General features: G+C 44.0%; 1 protein-coding gene across 1 annotated transcript; it reads left to right on the top strand.

The window, feature by feature from the left end:
* Positions 1–466: 466 nt before the first annotated feature.
* mchr1a (melanin-concentrating hormone receptor 1a) lies at positions 467–9,088 on the top strand. Its single transcript, XM_061913890.1, has 4 exons — positions 467–501; positions 607–710; positions 781–921; positions 7,417–9,088. Exons 1-4 carry the CDS (start codon positions 467–469, stop codon positions 8,436–8,438), a joined length of 1,302 nt encoding a protein of 433 aa, XP_061769874.1. The 3' UTR covers positions 8,439–9,088.
* Positions 9,089–10,014: the final 926 nt, after the last annotated feature.

The raw sequence follows: 10,014 nt of genomic DNA on the forward strand, positions 1-10,014 counted from the left end.
AATAGTCTTGTCGGGAGATCAACTTGCTGTGGCTTTAAACATGATACTTCCATAATGTGCCCTCTTTTTTGTCCATTTCTACTTGTTTGTGGCCCATCAGTAACGAGTGAACTGCAGCCAAGTTTACCCCGCTACGGTACGGGCCGAGGGTCAAAAAGGATGGGTGTGCACTAAAATCGCCCGTTAAACAAATTAGTGCCGTTACTGAAATTTATAGTTAACGTGTTATTATCGCGTTAACGTTGAAACCCCACATATACAGTATATAAAGTACATATTTTATGTATATATATTTAAAGCCGTAAGCAGAGCGGACGCACAGCCAAGGCACAAGGCTTTAGTGGGTACTGTGGCAGGCCTTGGTCGCTTTCCTAAGCCCCGACACTACCTGACCCGCGGCAAGGAGAAGCGCGAACTGCTCCTAGATAAGACCCGAGCAGAGGTGGAATAAGAACGCCGCAGCAAGATGGTCAGCATGTCCACGCAAGGGGCGTGGACAAGGTGGGAGCATGTGGAACCTCGCAAACTTACTTGGGCAGAGCTCTGGAAAGCTGAACCTCTCTGCACAAAGTTCCTTGTTCAATCTGTGTACAATGTTCTCCCAAGCCCTTTCAACCTGCACACCTGGGACCTAGTAGACACTCTGGAGTGCAATCTTTGCCAGAGGGAGGGGCTCCTTGGACAACATCCTGAGCTGTTGCTCAAAAGCTGTAGGAGAAAGGCAGTATTGGTGGAGCCAAGACCAAGGATTTAAATCTTTGGCGGATTCCATCTGCACAGCGATTCACAACAGCAAGTTGCAGATTGCCCCGAAGCAGTCGATTGCCTTCATCAAAGCAGGGCAGAAGCCAAATCACCGGTCCAACTCATCAGGGGGTTCCTCTCCACTGCTCCTGACCGGCAGCTCCGAGTCGACCTGTGGTTTGGCTTCTGCCCTGCTTTGATGAAGGCAATCGACTGCTTCGGGGCAATCTGCAACTTAATGTTGTGTATCGCTGTGTGACCACTTCACTCCGCCCAGACATGGTGTTAACATAGGAGTGAACAAAGCAAGTGGTGCTACTGGAGCTGACTGTCGCCTGGGAATACAGTTTTGGCTATGTCAATGGGCGCAAGACGGCCAAATATTCTGTGCCGAAGCATTTGCTGGAAATCCCGCTGTGAACCATTCAAAGTCGTTTGCAGAGGTATCGCAGGTGACTCCCTACAGCGAGCTTTCAAACTCCTGGGCTTCAGAGGACTGCAGTCGAGGAAAGCTACTGAGAACATTCTCGAAGCAGCAGAGATGATTTGGTTATGCCAACCAAATGTTGGTTGAGGCCGGTTGGATGTACTGCCAAATTTTCTAAAACGCCTTTGGGGACGGCTTATGGTAGACAAATGAACATTCGAGTCACGGGCAACAGCTCTGGTGGACATTTCTGCAGTGAGCATGCCAACTGCATGCCCCCTTAAAACATGCAACATCTGTGGCATTGTGCTGTGTGATAAAACTGCAAATTTCAGAGAGGACTTGTATTGTGGGCAGCCTAAGGCACACCTGTGCAATAATCATATCGTTTAATCAGCATCTTGATATGCCACACCTGTGAGGTGGGATGGATTACCTATAAAGAAGAAATGCCCACTAACACAGATTTAGACAGATTTGTGAACAATAGAGGAATACGTTTTATCAGTATATAGTAAAAGTTTTATATATATATATATATATATATATATATATATATATATATATATATATATATATATATATACACACTCAAAACCTGGTGGCAGTACTATAGTTAGATTTAAGTGCACTTTTTAGTTTTCTTGTGTATGTCATGCTTGTACACTCTACCAACGTGGCAAAGTTGGTAGCGTGGCTGTGCCAGTAATCTGAGGGTTACTGGTTCAATCCCCACCTTTTACCATCCTAGTCACGTCCGTTGTGTCCTTGGGCAATACACTTCACCCTTGCTCCTGATGGGTCCTTGTGAGCGCCTTGCATGGCAGCTCCTGCCGTCAGTGTGTGAATCTGTGTGTGAATGGGCGAATGTGGAAATACTGTCAAAGCGCTTTGGGCTCCTTAAAAAGGGGTAGAAAAGTGCAATACAAGTATAACCCATTTACCATGCTTTCAGCTTCATGAAATAGCAGGTCTCCAACGTTCATCACTATGAAAACTACCGTGACAGAAAGAGTGGCAACATTTCAATTGTGCTTTATTTATGGAGATCTCCTCTCAGTGAGGTTATTGCATACTTGCCAACCCTCCCATATTGGGGGCGTGCCTTAATGGCACTGACTTTAGCACAGAAGAACAAATACCCAGAACCCCTTGCAGCACTAACTCTTTCGGGACGCTACAATAAACTACCACCAAACTCCGCCCACCTCAACACCCCCTACCCACCCTATCTCCTGAATTCCGAGGTCTCAAGGTGTTTTATTTATGGAGATCTCCTCTCAGTGAGGTTATTGCATACTTGCCAACCCTCCCATATTGGGGGCGTGCCTTAAAAGCACTGACTTTAGCACAGAAGAACAAATACCCAGAACCCCCTTGCAGCACTAACTCTTACGGGACGCTACAATAAACTACCACCAAACCCCGCCCACCTCAACACCCCCCCGCCCCATCTCCCCAATTCCGAGGTCTCAAGGTTGGGAAGTTATGGGTTATATTTATGCTATTCTGTGATTTGTCAAGAAATCAAAGCATCACGCACACTCAGAGCTCATTGAAGAGAAATTCATGACACGCCACTCATAGTTTGAAGCCACATACCTCTCTTCTCCTAGAAAGGGGTGCAAACTGGATGTGTAATATTCTCATTAAATGACGGTGTGTGCTTGACCCCGGACTAACTGCACTCAGTAACGAAACCGCCACACTCACACAAATATTGCACTCATTGAGAAAGTAGAACACTTCAATTTTAAATTTAATACACTTACTTTAGTGATCTGATGCACTGACAAGATGCCTGGTCCGTGCGAGTTGGCGACTGTGGCGCACCCGCCGTGTCAAAACTGCCATGTGACGTCACGATTTCCCTTTTTCTTATACAAGGCGCACCAACCTGGGGAACATGAAAACTAAATAATCGGCTCTGTTGGAAAGTAAAGAACAAAACAAGTCCATGTCACCAGAGTCATGCATCGTCACCAAAATCGCTGGAGACGTTCACCACGACAGGACGCGAGTTAAAGTCTCAAGAACCCGTATTTGAAAAACAAACAGATAGTCGGCCATCTTGGATTTCGTTGGCTATTTTCAGACCAAAAACAGAGGTGAACTCCCTAAAACTCCTCCGAGGGACTTTGACTAAATGAGTTGAGGTTAAAATGACAAATACTCGACGTATAGTCGATGATAAACTGTGAAGGAATTTTGCTTTCAATATAAGATTTGGGCATGGCTTGGAGCAAAACTTTGATTTGACGGTTAGCCACAAAACTTTCAACATTTATAGCACGGCTGCACAAATTCAGATCTTGATCAGAATTGGTACAAACGCAGCGACGCCATGGAGCGTTTGATCAGTCATTAGTTCTTGTCCATTGGCAGTGGGCCACAAAAAAATGCTCCTCGCCATTAATATCAAACAGTCATTAATGCACTTAAAATGCTCAACTCTCCTTTCAAACTGATAAAAAGCTTTTGAGTTGGGGTCTGATCAACTACAAATTGCTAGCCACACAAACATCGCCCCCCTGTGGTTGAAACGGTTATAATTTATTTCCTTTTGCTTTGATCTTTCTGAAATAAATGATGGCCGGTTGGACATTAGGAAGGACGTGACTGCATGCATCATGCATCATGTATTATTATTATTAAATGTCTTGTTTTTAGCGTGGAGTTGGAACAAACTGACTTTTCACTATTTTTACACATCTGTGACTCAACATGTTGTCATGATCCACTGCCCGGATCCTGTTTTGTCCATTTTTCGATTCCCTCAGTTCCTGTTTTGAGCACCCCTTGGTTTGTGTTTTAATTGCCATGACTGCAGATTGTTTTCACCTGCCTCTGATTAGTGTTCGGCACGCTCAACTGCTGCCGGGCACTAATCAGAGAGCTACTTATTCACGTTGTGCACCACACTGAGTCTGGCTTCCTTATTTGCTTTACGCAACAGTTTCTAGTTCCTATGCTTGTTAACTTTTTTGATTCCTGTAAGTTTTGCCTTAGCTCCTCGTGCAATCGGCACGCGTCTCTTTTGTTTGTACCCTGTGTCAGGTTCAAACACTGATGACATCTATTAAACAAGACAAGCTGCAAAAAATCGAACAGAGACAGAATTCAATTTGGACTCAATTGAGGAGAGACGCCGGAACACTGTAGTCTTGTACAATCTCCAGCACGCTCTGGCGAAAGATTGTATGCCTCCTTCCTTTATTTGGATTTTCTCTGACCACATGTCCACAGTTGCTTCCAGAGGGAAGTGGGTCGTAAACAGTGTTGCCTTTGGTTACAGAACATTTCAAAAGAAAAGGTAGCAAACGAGTTCAAAAAGAGGCTCGTAAATCGGTTCAAAAAGACGTTCTTAAAATAGTTGAAAAAGGAAGTCGCCTGGAGGGGATTCTGGTCCTGCTTCCTCTTCGCTTTTATAGTCCTTGGGTCAGACAATATCTTTCTGTTTGATTATAATCCACAGGGGAGTTTTACGAGCCTTACTCTTGGTAGATTCCAAAGACAGCTTTTGCTTCTCACCAGGCACTCAATGTAATACAAGTTTTTGTGATAACTTACTAACAATAATTCTAACACCCTGTCTGATTGATGGAAAATAAGTCACCGTCTTACCTGCGCCTTGCCTCCGAAGTTTCCGTCTGCATCCTGGGAGAACTACCCACGCATAAACATGCGACCCAAACATGACACATGTACTGTACAATATGTACATTATATAAAAAAAACAGAGCACACTTAAAAACTACCTCTGAAATAATGCAATGGATTTGAATGAAAATACCTCAAATTTCAGGCTTTTCACCGTAGTTGTTTGGTGAGATGAAAAAAAAGATTAATTAGACCAATTAACTACAGGTCCTTAATTGCTAATTTTTTAAATTGATTGACAGCAGCAGTTGCTTTACCTTTTCATCATATATTTAGTCGGTCCACAAGTATTAGGACAATTTCACAGTTGATCATAAAGTACACAACCTCCACCGTGTTTAACACATGATGTAGTATGATTTAAATCATGAACTATTCCTTTCCTCCTCTACTCGTTCCCATCATTTTGACACAAGCGGACCATGGTTTCATTTGTCTGGACAGGTTATTTATTGATTTAGATCTTCCTGTTTCTGGACGTCACCACTGATGTTTACAATGCTGAAACCCGCCGTCGTATTCAAATGCGTTGTTTATAATATTTATTGGAATTAATTACATATACCGTATTTCCTTGAATTGCCGCAGGGCATATAGTATGCGCCTGCCTTAAATTACTGCCGGGTCAAACTCACTTTGCAAAATGATTAGCGCATGCTTAGTATTACCGCCTGGTCAAACTCGTGACGTCACGAGTGACACTTCCCCTGTCATCATTTTCAAAATGGAAGAGGCTGATTTCAATACCGGTAATTTGAAATCGCATAAAGGGAAGACGATTAAGAGCTATTCAGTAGGATTTAAGGTCCAAGCTTACATCACACTCAAATTTTTACTGCATGCCTTTGGTAAGGGCCGGAGTGAGAAGAGGTTTTAAAATAATTAGCGCATGCTTACTTTTACCGCATGCCTTTGGTAAGCGCAGGAGTGACACGAGGTTTTAAAATAATTAGCGCATGCTTACTTTTACCGCATGCCTTTGGTAAGCGCAGGAGTGAGAAGAGGTTTTAAATTAATTAGCGACCCGGTGGCAATTCAAGGAAATACGGTATATGTAATTCATTTATTTAATGCAGAAATACGCTAAATTAATCAATTGTTTGCTTAATTATTACAATATTTAATTATTTGATCATTTAATTTATCTTTATTTAATGATTGAATTACTAATTTCACAATTTAGCTAATAGGTAAATGATTTATTAAATTATTTCATGAACATGCATGTTATTGCTTCATGAATTTATTTTATTCCGTCAAACTCAAAGTCCAGGGACATATTTCCAGAGTTTATAAACATCTTATTAATTTAAAAAAAAAAATGAAAGAAGATCTTGTGATGCCAAAAAATATCGACGTAATCATAGTAGTATCGATAAGTTCTGCTCCTGTACTTGGTATCATTATATTGGATGTTAGGTGTGGATGTGTTTACATGTTGATGCCGGTGAGCTAAAGTGTGTAGTGAAGCATTGTTCTGCCCTCACTGAATGTGTTGAGGTTATACAGCTTGGCAGACAGCTAACAACCAATCCAGGACGTTCTAATAAAGTTCCAAAGCAGATGAATCCATTTAGGCTCCTTATTGTTGTTGATCTTGCTTTGTCTTGCACTGGATTTTTATTTGTATTATTATTATTCTTGTAAAACTGAAATACACACAATGACAATGTATAAGCTGTATGATTCAATTAACAAACTGAAATGTAATACACAGTATGTAAACATTAGCTTTACACAAATATACAGCATTATTACCAAACAAATACTGCTGAGTGTTGAAACTATTTCGATGGTGGAAATATGCGAACGACAGCCATTTTGAATGGTCAAACATTCATTAAAATAGTGCACAAAAATCGTTTTTCAATACCCATCTTACGATCAAATTTAGCCACTTTCCAGCTTAGTATTGAGTTACATAAACAAGTTAAACAGTTTAGTTACAGACTTTTCTTTTCCAAGGATTGTAAACGTTAAAACAACTCGTCTACTTCTCATTTTTTAGGAACTGAACTAACATCGTAAACCGGAAGTGTACAAACTAAACCGGAAGTGCCAAACTATTGACACGCAGCATTTCCCATCGCCACAAGGTGTCAGTAATAGTCCACAATCAAACGGGCATAACAAGCATGTTTAGCAATTCCTCATCCTGGAGGGATGATACTTGTAAAAAACGTACTTTATTTGTCGCAATGGAGGCGAGGATTAGTGATTTAGAAGTAGCTAAAACACTGCAGACTGGGGCTGGAATCTAGCCGCTTGCTAACTAGCCATGTTTTGAAGGAGCTCTTCCTGAGGATGTTTCACTGTTATAACTTCACCTTTATCATTATTTTTAAGCCAAAATGCGTCTGTTCTCCCTTTTCTGTCTACACACTGTGTCTGTTTGTAAGAGCTTTGTGATTATGCGCTAAAACCAGCTTTGTCACGACATGACGACGACGGGGGTGCGGGACCGGTATTTTTCAGAGGCAGTATAGTCCCGAAAATGATTCATTAGTATCGCCGTACTATACTAATACCAGTATACCGTACAACCCTATTGTGTACGAATCATATTTGTCCTTTTCGTCCTTCAGCTGTGGCCAGTCCTCACCACTGCAGCGCCGTCCTCCTGGTCATCTTTGGCATCATCTTCCTCTTTGGCATCCTGGGCAACTGCATCGTCATCTACACCATCATGAAGAAAACCAAGTGCCGCGCCAAGCAGACCGTCCCCGACGTGTTCATCTTGAACCTGTCCATCGTGGACGTCCTCTTCCTCCTCGGGATGCCGTTCCTCATCCACCAGTTGCTCGGCAACGGGACGTGGCGCTTCGGAGCCACGCTGTGCACAGTTATCACCGCGCTGGACTCCAACAGTCAGATTGTGAGCACTTACATCCTCACGGCGATGACCCTGGATCGCTACGTGGCCACGGTCCACCCCATACGCTTCAACTACATCCGAACGCCGTACGTGGCTTCGATGGTCATCGCCTTTGTCTGGGCTCTGTCCTTGATCACCATCATCCCGGTCTGGATGTACGCCGACCTCATGCCATTGTCCGACGGCCTGGTGGCCTGCGCCTTGCTTCTGCCCGACCCGGTGACCGACACCTTCTGGTTCACGCTTTGCCAGTTCTTCTTGGCTTTCGCTATCCCGCTGGCCATCATCTGCAGGGTTTTCTTCAAGATCCTGCAGCACATGTCCACCAGCGTCGCCCCGCTCCCTCCTAGGAACCTGAGGGTCCGCACCAGGAAGGTGACCCGCATGGCGGTCGCCATCTGCCTGGCCTTTTTCATCTGCTGGGCTCCCTACTACATCCTCCAGCTGGTCCACCTGGGCGTGCAGAACCCGAGTCTAGCCTTCTCCTACGCCTACAACATCGCCATCAGCATGGGCTACGCCAACAGCTGCATCAACCCCTTCCTCTACATCGTGCTGAGTGAAACCTTCAAGAGGCAGTTCCTCAGAGCCGTGCGTCCCGCCAACATGAAGTTCAACGTCAACTCCAGCACGGCGGAGGGGGGCAGCGTCAGTATGAGGATGGTCCCAGACAGGGGTCACCCTGAGCAAGCTTCCAGGGACATGTTGCCGTCCAATGTCCCCTCACAGTAAAGAAGAATCACCCAAAGAGGGATGAAAGGGTCTGATTACAATAATTCGCTTATGATAACATTATAATTAGGGGTGTCCCTCTCCGATATTGGTCTGATATCAGAAAAAAAATCGGAACATACTGGCTTGTGAGTAAAATCCGATACAGGCAGTCCTGCAGTGCATTTCCTCATGCAAAGCCAGTTAGCATCGAAATGTACCCCAATAAGATCTTTTCTTGTATTTCAGTGAAGTCATTTGCAATAGGCAAACATGGCAGGCAGAAGGCCACTCAAAGCCAGCAGCTACACAACGGCTAAGCAAAGAATAGCACATATGTAAGAAGTGTCCTTAATTGAACAATATTGAAGGGTAAAACACCACAGTCGTCAATAAAAAAAAAGATTAGATAATTATAATTACATATTATTATAAACTATCCAGTAACAACCGTGTCCGCATCATTTAACTTTCTGCGTCATGCCCTTAATGTAATGAACTATTGTGACCAATAGGTGGCACAAAAACACAAATGATCACTCAACTTCAAAAATATAAATCTAGAATAGAATAGAAAATACTTTATTGTCATTATATTTGCATATAACGAGATTAAAGATTAAAGGCTCCAGCTTTAGGTGCGGTTGTGGGAACAAATATGGGGTAAAATAAATAACACAAGCGGTAATAAAGGAAAAACTAACAATTGAAATAAACGGATTACTATCCAATAAAATAACAAGCAATCCTGTACAATATCCAAAACACTCTTCGCTGTTGATGTAGAGGGGGGAAGGGCCTGCAGTTTTTTTTCCTGAATTCAAAGATGAGTTCCTTGGTTTTTGTGGTGTTCAGTGCCAGATTATTCACTGACCACCACGCTGATAGTTTCAGGACCTCATCTCTGTATGCAGACTCATCCGCCCCTGTCATGGGACCCACCACCGTTGTGTCATCGGCAAACTTGATTATGGTGTTCTCCGAGTGGGCTGGACGACAGTTATGGGTGTAGAGGGAGTACAGCAAAGGGCTCAGCACACAGCCCTGTGGCGAGCCGATGCTGAGTGTGCGGGGGGGAGGAGAGATGGAGGCCAAGTTTTACTGTCTGAGGTCGGTTGGTCAGGAAGTCCTTATTTCAAAAACAGGTGGGTGAGGGGAGGCCTAAGTCCAGCAGTTTGGTGACCAGGATGTCTGGAATGATGGTATTGAAAGCGGAGCTATAGTCAATGAAAAGCATCCTGACATAGCTCCCCCGGTGTTCCAGGTGGCTCAGTGTGGAGTGGAGAGCCATGGATATGGCGTCATCCGTGGATTTGTTTGCCCGGTAGGCAAACTGCGATGGGTCTAGGTTGGGGGGGAGGCAGGCTTGGATGTGGTGGAGGACCAGCCTCTCAAAGCACTTCATGATGACAGGTGTGAGTGCTACCGGGCTATAGTCGCTGAGGCTGTTTGTGACAGCTGTCTTGGGTACCGGGATACTTGTGGCGGATTTAAGGCAGAGAGGGATGAGTGCCTGTGCCAAGGAGAGGTTGAAGAGGACAGTGATAATGTAAGAGAGCTGGTCAGCACATGCTTTGAGCACCTTCCCGGGTACACC

This window comes from Nerophis ophidion, linkage group LG01 (assembly GCF_033978795.1).
Source record: "Nerophis ophidion isolate RoL-2023_Sa linkage group LG01, RoL_Noph_v1.0, whole genome shotgun sequence".
Classification (NCBI taxonomy): domain Eukaryota; kingdom Metazoa; phylum Chordata; class Actinopteri; order Syngnathiformes; family Syngnathidae; genus Nerophis; species Nerophis ophidion.

Coding starts and splice junctions, on each gene's coding strand:
- mchr1a (XM_061913890.1), top strand. CDS start 467: ATGGTCAGCATGTCCACGCAAGGGGCGTGGACAAG. Junction 502..606: donor ACGCAAGGGGCGTGGACAAG/GTGGGAGCATGT, acceptor TGTTCTCCCAAG/CCCTTTCAACCTGCACACCT. Junction 922..7,416: donor CAGCTCCGAGTCGACCTGTG/GTTTGGCTTCTG, acceptor TTCGTCCTTCAG/CTGTGGCCAGTCCTCACCAC.